At 45.1% G+C, this 26,134-nt stretch overlaps 2 protein-coding genes across 4 annotated transcripts in view; one reads left to right on the top strand and one right to left on the bottom strand.

The window, feature by feature from the left end:
• The window catches only part of XRRA1 (X-ray radiation resistance associated 1), a 60,920-nt gene extending 51,863 nt beyond the window's left edge, over window positions 1-9,057 (top strand). For all 3 annotated transcript variants that reach the window (XM_075125888.1, XM_075125882.1, XM_048838871.2), the window contains 5 exons: window positions 1,954-2,265; window positions 3,694-3,871; window positions 5,530-5,645; window positions 6,812-6,917; window positions 8,032-9,057. In XM_075125888.1, coding sequence (XP_074981989.1) covers window positions 1,954-2,265; window positions 3,694-3,871; window positions 5,530-5,645; window positions 6,812-6,917; window positions 8,032-8,303 — 984 coding nt within the window. In that variant the 3' untranslated portion in view covers window positions 8,304-9,057. The remainder of the gene's footprint in view (window positions 1-1,953; window positions 2,266-3,693; window positions 3,872-5,529; window positions 5,646-6,811; window positions 6,918-8,031) is intronic.
• A 2,251-nt stretch (window positions 9,058-11,308) lies between these two features.
• RNF169 (ring finger protein 169) overlaps window positions 11,309-26,134 on the bottom strand; it is a 53,152-nt gene continuing 38,326 nt past the window's right edge. Inside the window, exons 3-6 of the mRNA XM_048838888.2 lie at window positions 24,982-25,128; window positions 23,004-23,116; window positions 21,712-21,811; window positions 11,309-18,163 (exon numbers count right to left, since the gene is read on the bottom strand). Coding sequence (XP_048694845.2) covers window positions 16,952-18,163; window positions 21,712-21,811; window positions 23,004-23,116; window positions 24,982-25,128 — 1,572 coding nt within the window. The 3' untranslated portion in view covers window positions 11,309-16,951. The remainder of the gene's footprint in view (window positions 18,164-21,711; window positions 21,812-23,003; window positions 23,117-24,981; window positions 25,129-26,134) is intronic.

Genomic DNA, 26,134 nt, shown 5'->3' with positions numbered 1-26,134 from the left:
TTTGTTCATTCCAAGTATAGACAAGATATCGATATCAATCAGCACAGAGAAATATGACAGGCTCCTAGCCCTGGCGATTTTACAACCCAAAGAGTTTACGGTCTAAACAACATACAGTCCGTATCATGGCCCCAGTTTAACAGAGCACTAAAGCACACGCTTAATTTTAAGCAGGTGCGGAATTCCAGCTCTATTAAGCACTGCAACTGCGTAATGTGACTTTCAGTATAATTACATGGTGCCCCTCCATGTAGTGAACCCCGCAGAGCATGCGGGACTCAACCCTCAAGTGCGAGGGCTTTGGAGGAGTATAGACGTCTCCATCCCATGGATCCAGGGGATCCGTAAAGATGGGCACCCCCTGATATATGGAGGCAGGAGCTGCTCTGCATGAATGACTGCTGCTCTGCTGGCTCCTTTCCTCCTGGCACATGCTTCATAGATTTGAAAGCCAGAAGGGACCCTTATGATCACATAGTTTCAACTTGCGTGTAATGCAGGCCACAGACTTTCTCCCAGTGATTCCTGCTCTGTGGCTCCAGCAGGGTCTGAGCTGCCACTAGCAAAGTCTTCCTGTGGCTGCTCAGTAGAAGGTGGGGGGCTTACAGGAGTTAAGGATGCATCAAGCATGATTTACTCCTGCCTGCATTTCTTGCAATAATGAATAAACTTCCCCTGGATGTCCAGCCAGGGCTGCTTCACCCTGAGATTTGCGCTGTCCAGCAAGTGCATCGCTAGGGTGTTGACTGAAGACAAGTTGCTTCCCAGAATGTGGCAGAGCCTAGCACATTCCTGACACTCGGCTCTCACAACCTGGCCTGGAAGCTGTGGAATAAAAACATTCCCACGACAATGGCAATTAAATTCTGTTGTGGCTGAGCGAAGGTATAACATGGATTGCTCTGGTCTTTGGGGATGTGGCTAAACTATTATAACCAGCTTAAAAATGGATCAAGGTGCAGAGAAGGGCTACTAGGATGATCTGAGGAATGGAAAACCTACCTTATGAGTGGAAACTTAAGGAACTTGGCTTGTTTAACATAACCAAGAGAAGGCTGAGGAGAGAGCTGATCCCTCTCTATAAATACACCAGAGGGATAAATACCAGGGAGGGAGAGGACTTATTTAAGTTAAGCAACAACGTTGGCACAAGAACCCATGGATATAAACAAGAAGTTTAGGCTTGAAATTAGGCAAAGGTTTCTAACCATCAGAGGCGGTGAAGTTCTGGGACAACCTTCCAAGGGAAACAGTGGGGGCAAAAAACCTAACTGGCTTCAAGACTGAGCTTGATTAATTTATGGAGGGATGGTGTGAGGAGACTGCCTACACTGGTGTGTGGCCCATTGGTGACTGCCAGCAGCAAAAATCCCCAACAGCCAGTGATGGGACACTACATGGGGAGGGCTCTGAGTTACTACAAGAATTTCTTCCCAGGTGTGTGGCTGGTGGGTCTTGCCCACATGCTCAGGGTCTAACTAACTGATTGCCATATTTGAAGTCAGGAAGGAATTTCCCCCCAGGTCAGATTGGCAGAGACCCTGGGAGGTTTTCGCCTTCCTCTGCAGCATGGGGCCTGGGTCACTTGCAGGTATAAACTAGTGTAAATGGTGGGTTCTCTGTAACTTCAAGTCTTTAAATCATGATTTGAGGACTTCAGTAACTCAGCCAGAGGTTAGGGGTCTATTGCAGGAGTGGGTGGGTGAGGTTCTGTGGCCTGCAATGTGCAGGAGGTCAGACTAGATGATTACAATGGTCCCTTCTGGCCTTAAAGTATATGAGTCATACCTGGATGCTGATGTTGGCTGTGTCTGCATTCAGGCCCTACCTACACACACCGTTTATTTAGAAATGCCACCGTCCCTTCCAGCATGGGTCAGAAGTCCTATAGGGCGCTCAGTATTTGTCAGGGCTCAGAGAGCTCTGGAGGTTCAGCCTTTACTTCTCTTCCAGGTAACATCACATGTCCCAAAGGTTCCAAAGCAGCTGCTGATGCTAGAAGCTCCTCTTGAGTCCTCCTTTTGGAAACTCTGGTCGGATACAGAAGGGGGTAAACTAGAGGAGTCTGAGGAAGGATCACATAGGTTGAGCCTGTCTGATCCTCTTCCGCCGATCAGACCATCATCAGAGCAGCAGCACCAGGAGCCTTATGACGATGCCGAAATGCTTGGTAGCCATAGGGAGGTGCCGGAGAAAGAGAAATGTGATTCCAAGCTTGGCCCTGACAGCGCTGGAGATGACACTGAATTGTTCTTCCTGACTCAGGTGTGTGAGCGTGTACCGTGTGTGTCTGCCTAGTATTAAGCCAGCTTCACTTGTGAATTCATGAGGGAGGTATCTAGCTTTCGAGAGCCAAAGGCTAGACCAGACATGCTCAGACGGTGGAAATGACCTTTGTTTTCTAAAAGAAGAAAGCATGGCATGCATGTAACTGAAGGTGGCGAGTCATAATTCTCCATTTACAAGCCAGCTGGAAATAGAAATCCCAGCAGGAACAAGTACAACTACATGCCCAGCTGTGGTGTTAGTAGAAACCAAAAATCAATTCTCTGCTTTCCTGGTCATGCTTGCATTTACAAAGGTAACATGGTTGCAGGTGGACTAGATGGTTAGGTGCTTGGTAACTGACTATAGAACCTTGCCCTTGCAGTTACTGGTTCAAATCCAGCCCTTGTCATCAAAAATCATTAACGTCTAGTGGCTCTTTACTGACGTGTGTGAAACAAGTTGGTTGTTGCTTTTCTGTTCCCACTGGGAAAGTAACCACATCACAAAAGCCATTGGTACCAATCGATTCCCTTATTAGAAGTCTCAGTAGAGGTGACCACATTCAAGGGACTACTTGTGCATGGAAACTGAATTCCCACCTCTCCTCTTGAGGTGTTGGTCCAGATCCAGACTGAGGTGCATTGGCTGGGCAGAATGGTGAAGTTCTTGTTAGTTATTTGGATTGCAGTAACACCTACAGGCCCTAATTGTGCTCGGCCCTGTATACACATCACACATGTACAAAACCGTCCCCAACCAAAGAGCTTCCGATCTCTGTAGGCCACTTCCTATATTGCACCTGGCCTAGGGATAGTGGTCTAGTGGTGAGAGCAGGGTGCCAAGCACCAGCACTGCTGACTTCTGTTTCCAGCATTTCTAGTGACTCTCTGTGTGACAATGAGCAAACTCCCTGTTGGTCTTCAGTCTAGTCTGCACCAGGATTTTTCTGATCTGGAAACAATCCCATAGACAGGGCTGAGATGAGCTCAGGCGTCACTACTACCTGGTGTTTAACCTTAAGGTTGGACTGTGGTAAGAACAACTAAGCAGGTCTTAGTCTGTCTGAAAAATCCCAGCTTAGCAGGGATAATATAGGCTTCTCCAGCGGGGTTGCAGGTAAATTAATGCTTGGAGCGTGTTATGATATTAGATGCTATACTTTAATTATTAAATATTATTATTACAATGCATTCAATTAGGAAATCTCAATACATCAAATTTGGATGTTTAAAGGCCATTTTTACCCTCACTTAAGCCCGAGTAGCCCCGAGGGGCTATGCAGTTGCAGTTGATGTAGCTAGTAGAATTCGGCTCTGAGAGATCTGCGTCCGATCTAGAGTTTGGGTGGGGTAAAGGCAGGTTTTTGGTGACTTGCTTTGCAATGAAAAGTGCCTGTTGTAAATCCTTTCCCCCGGATGTCTGAAGCTGGATCATGCGGATGACATCCCCAGCTCCGTCTGGAGACAAGAACTGGAGGAAAGAGAAGGGAAAAGGAAACACAAGCCCAAGACACTGGGCAGCTGCATGTATATTCCCATGAAATATAAAGGCTATGAAGAATTGCTCCATGTGAAAACTGACCCTGAGTTCATTGAGCCAGTGGGTAAGTCCAGAAAGCTGATTTCTCTTGCTCAGAAATGCTTGTTCTGCAGATCAGATGAGCTGGTCGGAAAGGTCCTTCTGACCTTAAAACCTCTGAATCTGAACCTGCCGTTGACCTTTAGGTTAGCCGGTGTAACTCGGAATCTGAAGAGTCAGTGGAAAGAACCATGTTCCTAAAGTGCCTCTCTTTGCCCCTGAGCAATGTTGGTGTTAAACTGCTGCCTTTGGAGTTTTCCGCAATAAGGGTAACGTTCACCTCTGGGCAGGGGGCCAGTATATGGTCTTTGTGTCACGCAAGTCCCTCTTGGCCCTATGAGGCTGGCCCTGATGCAGGGGTGCATTCTGGGTAAGCGGAGTGAACCAGATCATCCTTTGGCCCAGAATCTTATGCATCTCTTTGCTCTGAAAGGCCGTTTCCTTGGGGTAGTTGGGTACGATTCAGTCTGTCAGCTTCTGAGCCACCCAAGTATGAAAAGACAGCAGTTAGTGCTGGCAGAGCTAGAGGGCCCTGTGCTGGTGCGGGGTCTGCCCTTTCATACCTCAGTCTGAGACCCTGGCCACGTGGAGCCACTGAAGAACCAATGACCCATTTTGCAAGCAGAGGGGCATTAGCCTCGGTGTCCTGGCTAAATTCCTGCTCCCCAGGTTCCCCTGCGCTTTCAGCTGGCTGATATTCTCCACTTCCTGTGAAAAATCCTGTTCTCCCCCAGGCTGGGCTGACTGCGGTTCTGATCCATGCAAGTGAAGTATTTGTTCATTGCCAACTGCATGCTGAGCTGGGTGTCTGACTGGCATATGCGAGCTGAAGCCCTGTCTCAGTTTGCTTGTCATGTGCCAGTGAACAGCAGAAGAAATGGTCTGTATTCTTCCCAGCCCAGCCAGGTCTCCAGTGGCTGCCTTGACCCCATGCCGCACTGCAGGCTACAAAGCAATTGGAGCAATGCCGTTTTCTCATTGGCTAGCCAAAGCGGAGATCCAGCTTTCCCTTGGGAATGTTACCCTTGTGAACAACCATTCTCTAGCCTGTGTTGAACCTGGTGTATAGTGTGGATTTTAAATAGGGGCCGAGTCCTACTCCACAATGGGCCATCTTTTAGTGGTGAATGAGGTGTATAGTCCTCCAGTGTCTTGTGTACATAGTTGGTAGATCCATTGGTTAATGGCAGTGTGATGAGGGGGGATTTGATAGCTGCTTTCAACTACCTGAAAGGGGGTTCCAAAGAGGATGGATCTAAACTGTTCTCAGTGGTAGCAAATGACAGAACGAGGAGCAATGGTCTCAAGTTGCAGTGGGGGAGGTTTAGGTTGGATATTAGGAAAAACTTTTTCACTAGGAGGGTAGTGAAGCACAGGAATGGGTTCCCTAGGGAGATGGTGGAATCTCCTTCCTTTGAGGTTTTTAAGGTCAGGCTTGACAAAGCCCTGGCTGGGATGATTTAGTTGGGGATCGGTCCTGCTTTGAGCAGGGGATTGGACTAGATGACCTCCTGCGGTCCCTTCCAACCCTGATATTCTATGATTCTATGATGAAAGCAGCTAAAGATGATTTCTTATCTGATTAAATAGGGGAAGGCTTTTTGAAGAGGTCTGTAAGTGTTACTGTAATTGTCAGCCGCAGCAGGGGGTTTCTTCAGACACACCGATTTTCCTTTGTTCTAGGAATGCAGCAAAACATCCAGGCGCTGAGGCGTGCTCTGAAACAGCCCCTGGTGTATCGTGACTCGAAGGCGAGGCTCGACAGCGTGCAGAAGCCATATGTGCCCAGAAAAAAGAAGGTAAAACATTTAGGCTTTGATGGCAGAATAGTTATTTTTGTTCTCTGTCTATATCTGGAACTGGGTCCAACCCAGAACTTTGGATCCAACCCCTGCCAAACTGCGCTCAGAACTTGGTAATGGACTCAAATGGAAGCCCTAGATCTGAATGTCCCCCAGTCAGATCTGGGTCAGAATTTTGTATCCCTGAGTCATCTCTTATTAAATCCTTCATCTCTTTTCATGTCAGGCTCCAAAGTTTTGGCCCAGTGCTCTCAGATACCTTCTAGTCTAAGCAAGTGGGTCCCATCTCCTGATATGTCGCGTGTCAGGCTTCCAAGGCTGGTACAATAAGCTTCCCTTATTCCTGAGTGAAGAGTTTCTGTTCAGGTCCCCAGCCTATTGCTCATCCTTGCCTTTCATAGAATATCAGGGTTGGAAGGGACCTCAGGAAGTCATCTAGTCCAACCCCCTGCTCAAAGCAGGACCAATCCCCAATGAAATCATTCCAGCCAGGGCTTTGTCAAGCCTGATCTTAAAAACCTCTAAGGAGATTCCACCACCTCCCTAGGTAACCCATTCCAGTGCTTCACCACCCTCCTAGTGAAAAAGTTTTTCCTAATATCCAACCTTTCGTTGGATATTAGGACCATGGCATGCTCCAGACCCCCACCTTGCCATTACACGATCATTCCAAGCTTAATCATGGTGTGTTGTGTGCAGTTTGAATGGGAACTTTTGGGCATGGGCTCACCCCTGCTTAATCTGGTACCTGGGCACAGTTGCCCAAAAAGATTGGCAACCATTGGTCTATGGTTTAGTGAGGAACTGTCCATCTCCAAAATGTTGACAGTAGCCCACCAGGATGGGTCGATGCTATGGAGTAAATTCTTACATTGCAGTAGAATGATGTAAGAGCCATGCTACTCTGTAATTGCACATCATGCAGCATTTTAGGTACAAAGGACAGCTGAGAAACATGGACCTGATGTAGATTGGCACATCTGAGACACGTCTATGACCAGCTTTGCTCAGGGCAAACTGAGCCGAGCACTTAGAACGGATAGGCCGTGTTTCCAGTGAAAGTGCAGTGCGCCGAACATTGCAGGGCAGGGTAGGAGAATAGTGGAAGATGACCAGGGACATGGACCATCACACCTACTCGTCATTGTCTGCTTTCCTTGTAGATGGGGAAGCCATCTGGCCCTCCGTCTCAAAAGACTAAAGCTGAGCTGCTGGAAGAAGTCTTCCTAGCCATGAGAGGCAACATGAACATCACAGAAGTTCCACTAGGTATTTTCCCCTCTGTATTTCTGCTCACTACTGTTCACTTGCATGCAAAGATTGTGATAGGACAGACCTGTGCAAATGTTGGAAACATCTGCATTCTGAAGTATTTGAAATTAAATGTGTGTGGTCCAGTGACTAAGGGCACTAGATTTGGAAGACAAGTTACCTATGTTCCACCCGTGATTTTTTGACAGGGACTTATGGGTGACCTTGGAAATGTCCCTTCTCTGTGCCTCAGTTTCCCCATCCCTCTAGGAGGTGCTGAGTAGCCTGTACAAGTTGGGCAGCAGGCAGCATGTTACAGACTCAGACCCGCAACAGCCAGGGCGTGCATGGTACTCCGTGATGTGAACCAGGAACGAATCATGAACTGGACCCTGCTGCCATCTGTTTCCTCAAACTAAATGGAAAAATGGCTTCCTAAAGTGGAAAAGTACAAAACCAGAGTGTAGCTTCCGGGCTAACCGAGTACCTTCCGCTGCAGGTTAAACAGACCACTAACCAAGTGGAGGCACCGTGTTCAAATTTCCATTCTAAAGTCCGTATTTTCAGGTTTTATAACAGAATAATCCTGAGAACAGGGGCCACAGCATCAAGCCCTGTAACTGACCTTCACCCCACTCCTGTACTGCAGTCAGCCCCATTTGACAGAGAAGGGAAACAGAGGCAAAGGGAAGTGACTTGTCCAAGGCCAGACGAGTTGGAGTTGAACTCAAGAATGCCAGGGGCCCAATCCAATACCTAGGCCATTTAAACCTCTCTAGCTCCAGAGCAGAACTTTTCATCCCAAACTCTGTTTGTGCTCCCGATGCATCAAAACCTAGCGTGGGAAGAAGCAGTCCCGTTTGGAAGTAGTTTAGTGAGTGAGGTTCTTCAAACAAGGTAGCTGGAGTCCAGCTATCTATGGACTAAACCATTTTACTGTATGGACCCAATCTGTGCAGTCCCAGTTGCCTACAGTAAGAGCTGCGGCTGAGTTCAGAGCATAGGATCTGACCTGACAATGTTTTCTGTATCAGAAGTGGGAGGGAAGCAGTAAAGATCAAAGTCACAGTGAGATTTTAAAAGACCAATTCCAGGGGAAACATAGTGAGATCATGTTTCTGATCTTCTCTAGCATCTGTTTTGCGAAAGAAGAAATCCAACCGGAAGGAGTATCAGGAGGCTCTGAGGTTGATGAAGGAATTCCACAAGAAGTACAAGGCTGCTATGGCAACTTCCAATAAGGTGATTTGCAAGGAGAGTGTGAATAGCCCAGAGCCGGGGCAAAGCCCCACTCAGGAAACTTTTGTCAAGATAGAGGAAAGTAAACCAGACTCTCTGCCTCAGGATACGGATTTGGAGAAAAGCTCATCTCGTAAGAGGAGCTTAGTGACATTTGCTTTGTAAACGGGTCTGTGGAGAACAGGAGCTTCCTAACTTTTGTGTTTCTTTCTAGATATATTTTTGAGTTCGTTTTATAACGAGGTTAGTGCGCTTTTCGGAGCGAGGGTTGAAAACGCAGCACAGTGAAAAGGTTTGTGTGTAACATGCCAGGACAATTGTTCTCACTTGAGTCCACATAGTTACAACTGCAATCAGAGAAATAAACAAATAGCTCACAAAACACCCAGTCAGTTACTGCCCTGCTGCTGCCACCAGCAAGGCGTCTGCCGCTATCACGTGGTTATTCTGAAGTAAGGAATCCAGCTGGCTAACGTGCTGCTCCAGGTGTGGATGGGGGCAAGTGTAGAACTCCTTTCATCACCCAGGGTGCAGTGCAGTGTCTGTAGATGGGTGACAACAAGGGTGGCTAAAGGCACTCGCCCGATGCCAGCGACGGCTTCATAAAGTAGTGAAAACAGAGGGAAGGGCAACAAATGGAGCTGGTTTCACATGTTGCCATACTCATGTTGCCAGCTCATCTTAGCAGAACATTCATTAACCCTGCCTGGTTAAATTTACATGGACGACGAGTTCTCTTCCATGCCCCTCACACCTACTCCACATGGATTGCGGACCTAGGAAACTAACGCATTAAAGTACTTGTATTTCGAGCATAGATAAGCAAGGTGAGGATTCCACTCCACGTAACTGAATCATTCTGAGCTAGGAATAGGTAAGAACTCAAGACAAAATATTAAAACATTTTCTAAGCAAAATATACTCCAGCGCATGCATTTTTGTGAGTCACACCTGTAGCATAACCCCGCAATCAGGCACCTGCCTGGTGGTTGTGTATCGCAGTGGTGTCTTTCCCAGAGCAGCAGGGGGGCTGGATTTGTGAAACATGTGAAGCTGATACACTCTGTTTCTAAGGCAAGTGCACTAACTCAGGTGACTGCTGGAAGCTTATCCAGTGTTCAGCTTTTAAAACAAGTTACTAACCATTCACTCCTACCCTGCAAGACCAGCTGCTGCTGAGCTCACCTTGCTTGGAGTACAGCAATAGCCCAGAGAGATTTTAAAAAGTTCTACATGGCTCAGAATTGAGTTAGGAAAACAATGTGTGGGCTTAGTCGTATTTAAAATTAAAGCCCCTCCCCTCAACTCCAGAGGTGCAGCGGCAGGGCGAAGGAGCACCATTGTAACACCCGTTGCTACAGTGGCTGCGGAGTTGTTACAGACCCGGTTGCTCTAGGCCATGTGGCAGCAGTTTGACTGTCTGAATGGGCTGTGTTCATGTTTGTACTGAAGTACTTCGTGCAGCACTCATCAATGCAAAGACTAATTTTCCTGTAAGAGGCAGATGTTTGACAGAAACAATCACAGGGCTTGGGGGGAAGTGACCTGGGAGGAATGATTAAAAGAACTAGTGTGGGCCAAATTCAGCCCTGAAGGGATTCCACGGTACTTGGGCTAATTTACCTAAACCAAATCTAAACCGGTGATAATGCTCAGCATATGCAGGGGGGGAAGATGGTAAACCCCATGGAAGGGGGAAGATACTATTTTTGCTCGGCAAGCTGAGATGGCAAGACTGCATCCAGGGCTGGTGGCCACATTTTAAAGGGGATGTTGAAAAGTTGGAGAGGGCACAGAAGAGCCGTTAAAACTGATCTGAGGTGTGGATGTGAGAGACTGAAAGAGCACCACCTGTTTATCAAAAAGAATGAGAGGGGAGTTTAATCAGAGCATATAAACACCTTCACAGAGAGGACAGCAGCTACTAAGGGCTCTTTTCATTTAGCAGAGAAAGGTGTAACAACTCCCAGTGCCCCCCCTGCAGTTGAGAGCCAGAGAGAGAGAGAGAGAGAGTGTGTGTGTGTCTATCTATCTATCTCTATATCTGGGCCAGCAGGAGAAAGAAAACCTTGGCCCCTTTAAGGATTGCTCCCCTCACCTCCTTGTGGGCTGGGGGGCACTCTGGTGCTGGCTGGACAGAACATGACTTTTGGCTCCCTCAGTAGCAAGGGAAGGTTTTGAAGCCTGCCACCATGCCTGGGGGCAGCATTCTGTAGAGATAAACTCCCCCCATGCTTGGGATCAGAGCACCAGGTTTCTGAACTTTTCTGGGAGGATGCTAGTTGCCTGTTACAGACGGGATACCTTTCTGGAAGAGATGCTTTAGTCAAATTACAGGGCTCAAGCCAGGGTGAAATTCTGTGGCCTGTGTTAAGCAGGCGGCCAGTCCAGATGATCTAAAGGTCTCTTCTGGGCTTGGACTCTATGAATCTACACCTTAGCATAGGAAGCGTCCCAATGGCCCAACTCTAAAACCCTCCTCTCCATCTCATTTCTGCAGCCAGGGTTGGCTCCTGTGTGGGACGGCAGCTGGGCATTAGAAGGACCATGGTGGAGGCCGTCTTTCATTCTCCTTCCACCTCGCTGAAGTTATCCTTGACTATACAGCAGAGGTTCTTGTTCTCAGCTGTATTGCTACTGGTGATTGTACCCTAGCCCTGCCTCTGCTCCCACTGACTGCAATGGGAACAGAGTAAGACTATGGCAAATGCCAGCCCTGTGATACGTGGAAGCCCCAAGCCTTGGCTGCACTACAAAAACAGCAGGTCTCCTGCGGTTAGCAAGGGGAGGGGGCCCTCACCAACACAGGCAAAACTTTGTGCTGTTTGGACTCATGGTGTCATTGTCTCAGCCCAGTACCAGTCCTACCCTCGGAGCTCTCAACTGCCACTTACCACCTGCAGGCCACCCAGCCCCAGCCCGGCCTTTTCTGGCAGCACTGGCCAGATGGTTACTTCGCTACACAAAGAATGTGTTTTATTATGGCAAACTGGAAGTTTCAGCAGCTGTTTTTTTGCATACCATTTATAGAATATCAGGAGGTCATCTAGTCCAACCCCCTGCTCAAAGCAGGACCAATCCCCACCTAGCTGGGGCTGTAACAGGTTAGAAAAGACACAGGGACGGACTTGCTCGTTTTCACATACAGCAACTTCAGGCCAAACAGGTAATTCACTACAAGAACCTTGTTTTATTCTATTTTAACTTCTGCCTTTGTCCTGGGATTAGAGCCCTCTTCGCTGCTGTTAAAATGTACAAGGTATCCGTATGGCTGACACAGGTCTAGTTTGGGAATTTTTTACTCTGCTTGAAATAACAGAAGCCACAGTCCCATAGAACCATGTCCCCACATGTTATTTTACCCACACATTACACACATGCAAGTAAATAAGCTTTCAGCAAACTCCACTGTGTTTTATAATGTGCTGATGAAGCCACAGTGATTCAGCTGAGACCCTAAATGACCTTTTGTCTTTTACTGCACTGGGTTTTGAACAGCAAGTTGAGGATACACCACAGCACAATAATTTAAAGCATATTGGGAAAAATGTAGCAACATCTATCTTGGTTTTAACAGTTTGACAGTAAACACCAGAAAACCAGGCGTACACATGATCCCATCAGTTAAACGATTTTTTTCTTTGCATAGTGAATAGCTAATTCTCTATCTGTTTGATGCATCGCAGTGTTTTAAAGATACAGGGAAGAAAAAAGTTTGCATCAAACTCACGTACAACACGGAGAGCGACCGTTCCGGCTTCCGAGCTGCAGTTCAATCAGCGGACCTGGCACAGCTTTGAGCTCATTGTGAAGATCCACCAAAGATCCCCTGGAGCTCGATCAGTGACTTTCTGGACCTTCATGTCCACATGCACAAGTTGAATAAGGACTGGTCTTTAGTTTTCATTTCTCGTCCCCTTTAAAAATTGGCAAGGATGAGTTTGTATGAAATATTTTCCCTTCTCACAGAACAAGCTCCTTACCAACCTTTCACTTGAAAACTATAAGATGGCAAAGAGGTCCGGAAAGTCCAGCAGAGAGCACTGCAGGGCTATCTCCTTGATGCATGGCTAAAGGCCTGGTTTTAAAATCAGTTATAGTCTTTAAGGCTTCTATCTCCCCTTTGCTTTCACTGACAAAAGACAAAGAAGCACTTGTTTAAGCTGTACTTCAAGACTAATCCATACTGCATGTACAATACCATTTGAAGAAAAATACTGACAATATAGGACAGTGTTACACAATCATCTTCTGCACAATCCATTCTTTTGGCACTTTTCCTTCATTTTTTTACTGATGTCTGTAGTCACTAACCCCCCACAAAAAGAACCTTAATACATTTTTTTCCATCTAGAAATCTACGTAGAGTCAGAGTTGGTTTAAAGTCTTGTGGCATCTTTGGCAGATTCAGTCATTCACCTACTAAATGAAATCCCTAACCCCACCCCTTCTGGTCACACAGAAGTGCAATAAGCAGTGCAATTACTTCACCAGCAACAGGGCTGCCATAGCTGAGCCCCATTTGATCTTACAGGAGGGCAGTAAGGTGAGAAACTTTCACATTTTGGAAAAATTTGTACATGCCTTCACCTTCACGCAAACTGCAGGGATTGGTTCAATTCCTTAGAGAATGTGAGATCAGAAAGGAGTAGGATGCAAAACAATTGCCAAAATAGAGATTTTTAATAAAAATCTTTTGTTGTTTTAGTGTCTCCAGACATGTGGAGATCTTTGACTCCATCCATGGTTCTGGTGTCTCCACCAGAGCTGCTGGCTTACTGATACTTCTCACATGGCATTAGTTGTGACAAAGGAAGTGTAAACTGGACCTCTGAATGCACGAGGGGCTGGGAACTTCCGTTGTTTGAAGTGCAGTTGTATACAGTACCCTATTTTTTACCCAAGCTTTTCTAGGAACGAATAAAAGCACTATTCATGTTAAAGTAGTAAAACATTCCAACAGAGTCATCAACATTCCATCAACTCGAGTCTCTAGCCTCCCAGGCTCAGTGCACACAGAGGTGCACAAACCAGGTGTCTGATCCAAAGCCCAGAGTTAGTGGAAAGACTCAGTGGACTGACTTCACTGGACTTTGGACCAGGCAGTATGGGCCCAATCCTGCTCTCACCGACTTCAAAGGGAGTAGGACTCACCTATTCTAGCAAACTGGAAACTCTTTCTTGATCTTTAAGCAACTAGATGGAGGATAAAATTATAAATATAAACTAGTTCTTTTAAGAAAGGTTGAAATTAATGGACTAAAATCCTACACCATATTTTGTGGACAAATACCCCTTGGAAATATTAAAACCAACCCTGCCACATTATTTAAAGATGCTACTGCATACGAGTAATAATGTCTCATAAAAAAAGTGACAAAGATTTTTAGGATCCACAGTTATTCCTCACGAGGATCCCAAAATCAAAGGCCTCCTTAAATAAATACTGATACAATGGACCATACATTGTAAGGGCTTTTCTATTATGGTCCGGACCTGCACCCACTGAATCAATGGGAGCTTTGTATTAATTTCAATGGGATCAGGGCCTTGGATTAATCATGTAACAGTTTGCAGAGTAGGGCCCTTTGTGTGAACAACCCATAGATAATAAAGTACATAACAGACATTCTAGCCTGGTTCTTTTCTATCAAGCTATGTTAGCTTGAGGAACTGTCATAATTGAGGCAATGGCTCCTGCACTTCCATTGAGACTCAGATTTAAAATAAAAAAAGAAATTAACACATAAAACCCAAGTGTTTAAGTGACCTTTAAAAAAAAACACACAAAAGGACGCTGGCCTAGGTGGGTAGGACTCAAAATCTCATTCTCAGGAAAAATACATTCAGCTTGTGAAACCCACATAAAGTGAGTTTCTCAAAAGCTCTTTTGTTTAAAAAAAAAAAAAAAAAAAAGCCAGCAGCCCAGGCCTAGAACAAGGCAAGGTAATTGAGTAAGGAAGCCTGTTTCAAGGTATTTACTTGGGTGGTGCGAGGGGGACGTTGAAAGAGACTGGGGGGAGGGGGGGCACGAGAAGAATCAAGAATACTCTTGGATAGTGTAAAAAAAGCTTTTGCTCGGAACAAAAATAAAAGAAACTCAGGATTAAAGACGGCTGCTCCATCCTTAATGTACTCTGCTGTTCGTAAGTACTGATGAGACCAAATTTGATCATCAGTAACTCTGACCCATGCAATCCCACTGACTTCAATCAAGTCAACGACTTGGCAGTTTCCTTCAAATTCACTGCTGGCTTAAGTGAGTGCAATGCAGGTCAAGTCACTGGAGTTGTATCAGCTTAAAATCAGCTGTGCATTTGGCTCAGAAAGGTTGCAAGTGTGTAACTAAGGGCAGAATTTCCTCTCCGAAGAGGATACAATAATACACAACCCATGAGCTACAACAGTTAGGCACAGCAGTCCAGTCTAAGAGAGTGCAGAAAGCCAGCATCAACTTCCTGGCTTCACATATTAGTTTAATAGCCAGTAGTTTTTTGTGTGTTAATACGAGATATATATTATGTCATCATTACTACAAGATTTCTCAAAATGAAAGTGTCGATCTGTTGAAATATAGTATTTAAAATATATAAATTTTATCCATTAAAATATAAGATTTCTTTTGTTTTAAAAAAAATCCAGTTTAAAGCAGTAAAAAGCTTCAGGGTCCTTGTAGTTATATGAATAAGTGGCAAGCCGGAGACAAAACCAATTCCTTCGTTGACAGGAAGGCAAGCCATTCATCATCATTTAAGATGGAAGGAGAGAGCAAAAGACACGGCAGAAATAGATGATTAAAATCCTTTTACATCAACCTCATTTGTATGCTGCATTAGCAGAACCTCCCCGCACTCCACAGGTCAGCTGCAAGTTTTGCCAGCTGCTTGGTGTACTGCTGGTTCAGTGTGTTTCAGGTAGCTCTTTAAAATGCCAGTGCCACCTAGTATAAGGAGCAACAAGATATTAAATTGGCAGACTCACGTTTCTGAGGTGTGGGGGGGGGGGGCAAATTCCACTGAAAGAACAGAAGATCCATCGTCTAGAAATTCAGGATTCAAGAGTGACATTTTTGAGCCCATTACTGGTGGTAATCAAGAAAATTATTTCACTCAGTAAAACAATTGCGAGGACAGGCCTGAGATGAAAGGGAGAAAAGCAGAGGTTCTTTGGGAAGGAAGCACACTCATTACACAGTGATCATGGACATTTATCTTACCTAATGCACTGATCTATATTCCGTGTAATTGGTCCGAGAGAGAACAACGAACACCCTCCATGACACAGACAGACAGACAGACTTCATCGGGCTGCTTAAAACATCAGAGTGATTTGGGTCAGATTGTGGCATAAAGCTCAACAGTGAAAGCCTTGTGGGAATTCTCACTTGGAAAGGGCTTCATGTGGTGATTGCTGCATGTGGGGAGGAGAACACGCTCTCCACTGGATAGGGGCCTGGACTAGTCAAGAGTCCTGTTTTCTATTCCCAACTCTACCACTGACCCCGGGCAAGCTGATAGAGTCAAATGACTGGATGCTACTGTCTTTGGAGAGCCCCGTTTGGGAGATCTAGGACCAAGAGTCTGAAAAGTGCTGAGCACCCCCAGCTCCCAATGACTTCAACTGGAATGGGAGGTGCCCAAAATTAGCAGCCGTTTTGAGAATTTTAACCTTTGTGTGCCAGTTTATACATCTCTAAAGTGAAGATAATGGATAATTACTGCTACCAAACACTTTGAAACCTCTGTGTAAACAGTGCAGCAAGCGTATTACTATCACTGCAGTGCACACATTCCCCGACCCAACCGTGGCTGGTTTGTACCTAGGGAATGAGCACTACACAGGGCTCCCATGCTGCCAATGTCCAACCGATTCATTTGGGTGGCTCTTTTCCTTACTGATGCTTCTCTTCCTAAATGTCCAAGATGAGTAAAACCGTGTTGATTGGTCTCACCTTTGTGCCACCCCAAGAGAGTGGGTTGGTAGTATTCACTTTACCTTCTCTTTATAGCTAAGTTTTCTGCGATATTACCAACATCGATTAACTAGTTTTCAACAATGCATTTTCCGTGAAATCCTTGGTTTGCACGTTTCCTACATTGCATATGGTCTCATTAAAATAACCCCTGATCTACATTGTCTAATGTATTTCATTTTTTGTGCCCCTGGGAGGTGTTACTGAATCGTATCCACTATCGGTGTATCCATTTGCTCCTTAGTTGCTGGGACAAAAAGGAGAAAGCATGGCTCATAATCTTAACAGTGGGACCCCTTAATAAAGAGGCTATCACAAACCAGGGAGTTTACATCACTATGGTATAACTTACGATCCATTCACAGTATCTGGCTGCAGCATAAGGGAGAGCGTGAAACAGGCACAGGACTGGGGGTTGGAGAGAAACAGTCTAGATGATTTATGTAAATGTGTTTTCAATCCCTAATTTCTGTCTGACATGATGCAGCAGGCTGGACATTGGATTTACAAGGTCTTTATCATTGGGCTCATATACTCTTGGTATCCCATTAGTAAGATGGCCACCACCAGCATTTAACTCAGAAATGTCACCTACTATGTATGAGTACATTTCAGTGTATACATGGGGAGGATCGGCTGTCTTTCAGAGTGATGGACAAAACGGGACAGGTGAATTTTTGTTTTTAGCCTGCAAGGACCCTGGCTTCAGCGTGAACTGGATCTAAAATGTCTTACCATCAAAAAGAAAAAAAAAAATTGTGGGTGGTTGTATGACAAGAAAATAGCTCCTCCTATGGGGTATTTTGATAAACCTCAAGTCCTCTACAAAAGGCAACATTGTTCATAGGTGCTGCTTTGCACCTGTAGTGCTCTTTGACCGCAAGAGATATTGATCTACTCTTGCTTTCCGCCTATCCATTGTCCTGTTTTCACTGTCAAAAATTCGCTGCAGTTGTAAGGCTAGCCTCCTGTCTTCCTCCTCCTGCTGCAGCTTCTGTTCCATCTCCCTCACTAAAGGATCATCTGTGGCCAAGCCCATCTCGCCAGCGGTCTGCCTCAGTCTTTTAACCGAACCATTCTGTTCCAAGTGCTTTGTTTTACAGTGTCTCTTCCGTCCTCGTCTCAGTGAAGGGGGCTGTTCGCCAATCACATTTTCAACAGAATTGCAGGTTCCATTTTGTACGTTGATTAATTCACTATTGTTCAGGTATTTAAGCTGCTTTTTTCCTGCTGTCTTGATAGAAACTCCTAGCATACTGTTCCCTGGCAGCGCTGGGTTGACTCCAATTATTCTTCTGGTCATTATTTTTGCCCCAATGCTAAGACAAGATTTGTCCAGATATGAATTTGTTTTTACTTCAGATACATCTGAAACTTGAGTGTTCAGAGAGGTTCCATTTGATCTTGTATCTAGATCAGAGGAACTGCCAACCATTGTTAAGGCCTGTGAACGGTTTTTCTTGTTACCAGCCCTTTCGAGCTTCACTTCACTGATCGAAGGGAAATAATCTAACTCTGTGTTTGTGTGTGCCGCAGTATCAGGTAGAATTTGATCATTTAAGATTCGCAGCTGCTCTTTACTGGAGTTAGCAATGTCAGGAACCAGAAAGTCCTCTCCGGTCTCTGAAGCCAGAGATGTAAGGGTAGCTTTACAGAGAGTCTTTTTAATCTGGCGCTCCTGAAATATTTGCTCCCATTTTTTCAGGATTCTGGGACTAGCTTCATAGGTGGTTGGTTTCTGCAGGCTTCGGTTCAGGTTCCTTGGAGTAGACTTTATAATCAAAGGACTCAAGACTTTGCCGTCGGGAAGCCTCTTGGGAGGAGTGCATGGTGAGCAGACAATAGGTTTGAAATGATTGAGCTCTTCTGAGATACTGTCATTGCTCTCAGGGCTGATAGATCGCTCCGGCTTGTGCAGGATGGAGAGTGACGAAACAGAGTTGGAAACCAGACGCTTTTCTGCTGTCAAATCTGGGGCAGAGAGGCAGCGATTGTTTTGGGTGGATGACAAAACTCCAACGATGGGAGTCGACGCACTGGTCACGGATAGAACCTGTAAAACAAGTCATTGGGATTAGAAAGTTTGTCATTGTAGCGATCTAAAAAGAGGGGCCAGAGTAAGAGTGAAATGGGTGAATCACAAGAGAATAGGAAACGCTGCAAATCACTCAAACAACTAACTAGACCACTAGTTCCTAATCTTTCAGGCAACTGTACCTGTTTATCAGGCCACGATGTCTGCTGTACCAGCCAGCAGCCTCAGCCACCTTCTTCCTTTGGGCCAGCAACTTCCTTATCCCACCACGTCAATAATGAGCACTAAGTCCAGCCTTGGGGCTAGGCCCTGCAGTCCTGCTTGCCTTCCATTCAACTGTGCACTGTCAAATCTGGAATGCAGCCTGGGGTGCTCCAGATCCTGCAGCAAGTCAGACTAAGTGACTGTGGCTGGTTTGAGCACATTGAATGGCCCACAGGTAACAAGGGAGCACCAGAATCCACCACAGCCTGGGTCCCAAATTCATCCTTAGCATGAGGGCTGTGCTTGGGACATCAAAGGAATGGAGAGTAGCTAGCCAGAGCGGTGGCAAAAGCTCGACGCACAGGAACAAAGAGGTTGATAACCATGGAACTAGACTAACTCAAAGAAAATTTACCAAGGGTTGTGATGGATTCTCCATCACTGGCAATTTTTAAATCACGGTTGGATGTTTTTCTAAATGATCTGCTCTAGGGATTTTTTTTTGGGGGGGGGGGGGGGTCCTGTGTTATATAGGGGGTCAGACTAGATGATCATAATGATCCCTTCTGGCCTTGCAATCTATGAAGCTACGACATGCCTAGTAGCAGCATGACTGTACTGCCAGGGGCATGCTGTTTACAGCGAGTAAACTCAGACATTTTCTTGCCATCAACTGATGTATAAGAAATGGCTGATCCAGGCTTTAACACGCTCTTACTGCAACAAACGAAGGGAAAAGGCTGGCCAGAGGACACTGAATAGGGTAAGGTAAACAAATCTCTGTGCATTATTAGCACACAAAGCATGGTTTCCAGTTTGCTAGTGATTAAACAACAAGGGAGCTGGCAGCAGAGACTCCTTAAGAGCAGCACGGCCAGCCATGTTCAAAGACATTTCTAACACTGTCATATTTAGGAGCGTGAGGTCATACAGCTACAAATAACACAGAGTAAAAACTACATATGCATACATACAAATGCAAATGAGTTTTCCTTTTCAAAGTCAAGGTGATTTTATATGGTGGTTAGCCCCGGCACTGGAATGGCTTTTCTTTGTTCAGTTTAGAGAGAGGTGATTTTAACAAGCTTATGGCTCTGGAGTTAATACAGGTTGTGGAACATCCTTTTCGTGGAGCACTTGTTCTCTGGGCAGGTCCACTCACAGTCTACTTTAAAAAAGATCTGGGAGCTGGGAAGACAGATTACTTTACAGTGCCTCATTCTGGACTTGATCCAACTCCCATCAATTTCAATGAGAGTTAGATTAGGTCAGGGATTCTCAAACTTTCTTGCACCACGACCCCCCTTCTCACAACAAAAATTACTACATGACTCCAGGAGGGGGAACTGAAGCCTGAGCCCACCCAAACCCTGCCGCCCTGGATGGAGGGGCCAAAGCCTTAGCGCCCCTGCCCCAGGTGGGGTGGGGGTGGGGAAGAGGGCAAAGCCAAAGGCCAAGGGCTTCAGCCCCAGGCAAGGGCCTGTAACATGAGCCCTGCCACCCGGGGCTGAAGCCCTCAGGCTTTGGTTTCAGCCCCGGGCCCTGGCAAGTCTAATGCCAGCCCTGGTGACCCCATTAAAACGGGATCATGACCCACTTTGGGGTCCCGATCCATAGTTTGAGAACCACTAGAAAGAGGGTCCTTTTTTAGGAGCATGGCGCATGATTGTCACCTCAGGGAGGTCCACAGTACTTTGTCACCAAGACTATTTATGTCACCTGAGCAGGACCTACGAGGATCTCCCCATCTTGCAAGCAGGGTTCCCCACCAAATGGCTATCCCAAGGGTTCCTTTGGCTTCCGACAGTGACTGGATGCTTAGCATGATTCCCCCCCCCCCCCCCCCCCCTTGTGGAATGAAGATGAAGCAAAAGCTGAAGAGAAGGGGATTTGGTGCAAAAAGTGGACAGTCCTAGTAAAGGAGACAGATGCAGGCAGAAGAGGGATGGTTCCTTATTCCTTCTTGAAAGAAGTGAAGTTCTGGGGAGAATGAGGTCATGAAGATCTCTCACTGGACAGGGAGATGTGGAGGAAGAGTGGAGCTTCCCTCTAGTGACTGGAGGTGAAGGCTCTGATGGATGTAAGGTGCAGTGGGAGGGAGAAAGGCTCTGGAGCAAGGGCTCAGCTAATGGCTGCAGGGGACACCCCATCTCCATGCAGGAAGACTCAACAGAGAGTGGAGGGAAGGTAGGAGAAGGGCCATAGATCTCATAAGAAGCCCCTGCCACTGAAGCCCTTTGAAGCATACCACATCCCCCATATCTCCTACCTGGACTGGGCTGGGACTTCTGGAGTGGACATGAGGCACCTGATACTTGGTGCGACTGGACTAAATAACACTGACTGAATCCACTGTGCTGCTGCCAGGCACCAGGAGCCTGCAGGCCAGAGAAGCAGAAAATGGCCGAGTACGTGGAGATTAGTGGTGGAGTAAAAGCACAGACAATGATATCAATCAAATTGCTGCTGCTGGGGAGATCAAATCCTGAGGCTGATGGTGCTACAAAGGCCTTAAGAGTCTCAGAAATGGTGCAAAGGAAGAAGTCTGCCAGACGCGCAACAGCAGCCCAGTAGTTAGGCTGGAACAGCAGACGGACATTTGCCTGAGCAAATCATGGGTTGGATTTTCAGAGGTGCTTAGTAGCCACAACTCTTACTGAAGTCCCTCCATGCCATAGGCACTCAGCACCTCTGGAAATCAGGCCTCCTGTTCTCCCTCTCCTGGGCCTGTAGCACCAGTTCATTCACAAACAGAGCCCCACTGACTTCAGCAAGAGCAAGACTAGACCAACTGTTCCTAGAGAGGCGATGTTAATCCGTGACAGTGGACGAGGAAGGAGACAGAGACCAGGTCAACAATGATCATTTCTGCTCCATTTTAAAAATGATCTGCAAGGGGTGCGGGGCAGGGGCGGGGAGATGGAATAACTTTTTGCTAAAATGCAGAGGTTAAAAAGTAGTTTGGGGGAGAGATGGAGACAGTTGTTTTTCAAGCTTGTGAGAGAGCTATTTTTTAAACCACCAGTGAATCAGGTTTGAAAAGAAATCTGATTTACAAAAAAGGAAGTGGAGTACCCTTCGAATTCCCTGTTATCACATAATGCTAGCAAAAAAGTGTGTGTGCTGTCCATTTTTCTGTTCAATTACTTCCAACCTGGACTGGCAGTCAGCTCCTGCTGTAAATCATAAGGGATTGATTAGCCATATGGATTTAACATCAAACCTCTGCTGACACAATTTTTTTGACCGATAGATAGATGGTCTCCAAGTAACTGTCACTGTATAGCCTTCAACAGCATTTCTATGAAATGTATAAACTTCTCCCTCACTGGATGTAATATATTTCCAAAAACATCTGGTACCTTTGTTCTGTTGGCTGGGGCTGATCTCTGCCTGCTCTTTGATCGATCTTGAATGGTGTCATTGCAACTCTGACTCCTTTCCAGTTTGGAGGTTAGGTTCCTAAAAATCAGGAATGTGTAAAACATTAGACTGTGTATTAATTTAAAAACAGCACATTTCATGGCACCATCAAGATGGGCACATAGCACGTTCAGCTTATGTGCACCAGGTACCTGTGTCATGCAGGAGGTAGGGGTAGCCACCAAGACAGAATCTAGCTTGCACAGGATACCTCCCAACTACCAGAGCAGGGGGAACTTGGAGGGAGATTATGACTGATCTGTTTCCTGGGCCACTGCAATAACATATTGCTCTACACCCAGGGCTTATGGCAAAGCCACAATTTAGCCCTGAATAAATGCATGACATTACAGAAACCCTTGTCTTGTACTACCCAATCGCCCCCACTTGTTACACTTGATGCAACCAATGAGAGTAAAGTTATATAAGCAGCTCCTTGGAGTTGGGGCCAGCTCTTGGCATTTGTGCCCTGTCCCTTTTGAGAACCGTATAAACAAACATTTCTATATATGAACCTACCATGTAGATCTTTATAAACTACAGAGACTGTAAATGTAATGAATTTTACAATACATCCTTCAAAGGACACATACCCTATGCATTATTCCTCAATTTTATGGCAACCGTGGGACAAATAGGTCCTATTCTCGATCAAAGGTTTAGAAAAACTAGCCTATGAGAAAAGGTTAAAAAAAACTGGTCACGTTTCATCTTGAGAAAAACAGGCTGAGGGGTGACCCAATATATCTACAAATACATTAAGGGCCATTATAAAGAGGATGGTGATTGTTCTCACGTTCACTGAAGATAGAACAAGAAGCAATGGGCTTAATCTGCTGCATGGCGGCTTTAGATATCAACTAGAGTTAATAGTTAAGCACTGGAATAGGCTTCCAAGAGAGGTTTGGAATCCCCGGCAGAGGTTTTTAGAACAGGTTGGACAAACTCCTGTCAGGGATGGTCTAGGTTTACTTGGTCCTGCCTCAGCACAGGGGACTGGACTTGATGACCTCTTGAGGTCCCTTCCAGCCCTACATTTCTATGGATTCTATGATTGTATTTGATCATTATTCAATACTACATTTTCTAAAACAGTAATAACTTATTTTGGGCTGTGGTGACTGTTTGAATTAGATTTAAGTACTTCAGGGATGTTTAGAACAAAAATATGAAAGGAGTAATATTTATGTTCGTAACAGACAGCCAGTGTGAACTAAAGTCTGTTTCTTACCCTGTCAGGAAGGCAAAAGAATAGGTGCTGCCTTTGGAGACAAAAGCCGACCGATGTGTGTGCTTGCTCTGGAATGGTTCTTCGTTCTCTGAATCCGAGAGGCGTTCAGGAAACTGAAGTTAATAAAGGAAGAATCAGCCGGCATACACAAAAAAGTCACTCAGGAAATAGATATTCCTCGGGAAAATGCTTCGAGTCTCCAAAAGTGGCGACATTTGAAGTATGTAAAGAACAGAATGCGAGTGCCAGCTGGTGAATAGTGTCATAGATCTATTAACTTGCCTTAAGTTAGAGCAATTTATGTCAGCCGAAGATCTCGCCCAACGTTTTTGCCACTTGGAAAAAAAATGAACTTATGTGCAGCTGTGGTTCAGTGATGAGCATTTCATTATCAAATGCTACAGGATTCAGAGCCCAAAGTAAGGCACCCAGCAAACAATACTAAGAGAGCAACAGTTTGATATCAGCGTAACCTTTATCAACTATAAACTATTCTATGGTACTTTCCACGCAGTCTATGACTGATATGGGCAAGAGCCAAAGCTAAACAAGAAGTTACTCTTTTACCATGCTGCCATATATTCCCCTGATGACTCGTATTATACACATTTGTAGATGTGTATTTCTACAAGTCTGAACATGTGTGAGAAAGAGGATACATGCAATGGTATGGTTTGCTATACAGGTTTTATCACCACAGAGTTTGAAACGGCCACATTACTCATAAGTGGGGAAGCCAGAAGCGAGTTAAACAGATCACTCCAAATGGGAGCCAATAAAACCTTCTTGTGGCACCTTAGAGACTAACCAATTTATTTGAGCATAAGCTTTCGTGAGCTACAGCTCACTTCATCAGATGCATAAAAGTGGAAAATGCAGTGAGGATATTTTTATACACACAGACCATGAAAAAATGGGTGTTTAATCACTTCAAAAGGTTTTCTCTCCCCCCACCCCACTCTCCTGCTGGTAATAGCTTATGCATCTGATGAAGTGAGCTGTAGCTCACGAAAGCTTATGCTCAAATAAATTGGTTTGTCTCTAAGGTGCCACAAGTACTCCTTTTCTTTTTGCGAATACAGACTAACACGGCTGCTACTCTGAAATAAAACCTTCATTCCACATCATCCTGTATTCCGAAAATGTCACACGTCTGACAGATAAATGATTTTAGGAATGTTTTTAAAATGTTACTGGGACGATCTCTTGTATTCCTTTCCCCTAGAGCCAGGTACCTTAGTCACTATAAAAAGAAAAGGAGTACTTGTGGCACCTTAGAGACTAACCAATTTATTTGAGCATGAGCTTTCGTGAGCTACAGCTCACTTCATCGGATGCATCCGATGAAGTGAGCTGTAGCTCACGAAAGCTCATGCTCAAATAAATTGGTTAGTCTCTAAGGTGCCACAAGTACTCCTTTTCTTTTTGCAAAGACAGACTAACACGGCTGTTACTCTGAAACTTAGTCACTATGGAATCCAAACGTACAATGCATAGAAGAGTTATTCAAACCTGAAAAAGATGACCTAAGGTAGGTTTCCTATAGCTAAAAATACCAAAACTGTACAGTCTGGTATCTCAGGTCCTTCTAGAGATAGAAAGAAATCAAACAAGTTCTATTGGGAAGTTACAGCTTCATAAGAACGGCTATACTGGGTCAGACCAAAGGTCCATCTAGCCCAGTATCCTGTTTTCCGACAGTGGCCAATGCCAGGTGCTTCAGAGGGAATGAACAGAACAGGTAATCACCAACTGATCCACCCCCTATGACCCATTCCCAGCTTCAGGCGAACAGGCTAGGGACTGGCTCTATCCCTTCCAATGACATACATCCCCTAGTTTCAGTTGTGCAGGAGTCAGAGACATCAGATCATTTTTTACATCTAGAAAAGTGATTACTGATCCAGGACTGAATGCTGTTAGTCTTGGGTAGGTTTAATGCTATATCTGGGGTGGGAACAGTGTCGTATTTACTTACACATTCTTGATTCGTTTTAAGCATTAGTGGTTCATCTTTTTTTTGCTGTTCTTCCATTTTTCTTTTTCCCACTTCCATGTCTTCAAGAATTAGCTTGTGGATCAGATCCTCAGATGTTTTTTCCTCTTGTAATTTTTCTCCCCTCAACTAGCAATAAAATAACAAAGGAGATAACATAACATACTTGAAATTGCCTGTATTAACAGCTTATGTATTTATTGAATTAAACATGGAACTGGGAGCCACAAAATCCTGTATTCTAATCCTGGTTTCTTACAATGGTTCACCGTAGGAAAGTTCCTTATTCCGCCACATGCCTCAGTTTCCCCATCCATAAATGGGGGGAGAAGGGGAGCGGGAGGAGAGAAAGTGAAGAAAGGAGGGCAGAAACAGGAGCACAAATTGTATGACCAAATGCTGAAGTTGGGGTTGAGGGTACATTCTTTTGATGCATGGTTTGTTAATACTTCTCAGGAGAAGACTAAAGTGATTGGTCTGAGTAACACAGAACCTCGCTACAGGATTCATATTAAGTCTTTACTCAGTAATGGGAAGTGTGAATTAAAGAGAGTCTGCTCTATTTCTTTTACTATGGGACACACAATCTCAGAGGTTAAGAAGTCCTGTATACAGGATTTAAATAGAGGTAAATAAACCAGGATTTTTAAAAGTTATTTCTGGCAATCTGTCTGAAATCCTCCCCACATCTTCCCTCCTTTCCCTTGTCCCCCAGAATTTGTAGAAATCCACATGGAATTATCTATTTGTCTTCTAATCTATATGGTTCTATTTGGATTTTATTTTAACGTCCAGGTACAGTGAGACATACAAGAATGTTTAAAAATTTATCAGACAGTAATGAGGATCTTAGGGATAATGGTAGCATGACAAATGGGAATGAGGCTATGGAGGTAGATATTACCATAATTGAGGTAGAAGCGAAACTCGAATAGCTTAATGGGACTAAATCGGGGGGCCCAGATAATCTTCATCCAAGAATATTAAAGGAATTGGCACATGAAATTGCAAGCCCATTAGCAAGAATTTTTAATGAATCTGTGAACTCAGGGGTTGTACCGTATGACTGGAGAATTGCTAACATAGTTCCTATTTTTAAGAAAGGAAAAAAAAGTGATCTGGGTAACTACAGGCC

Source organism: Caretta caretta, chromosome 1 (genome assembly GCF_965140235.1).
Source record: "Caretta caretta isolate rCarCar2 chromosome 1, rCarCar1.hap1, whole genome shotgun sequence".
Classification (NCBI taxonomy): Eukaryota; Metazoa; Chordata; order Testudines; family Cheloniidae; genus Caretta; species Caretta caretta.
Note: the sequence above shows the minus strand (reverse complement) of the source record. Positions and strands in the feature narration are given on the sequence as shown.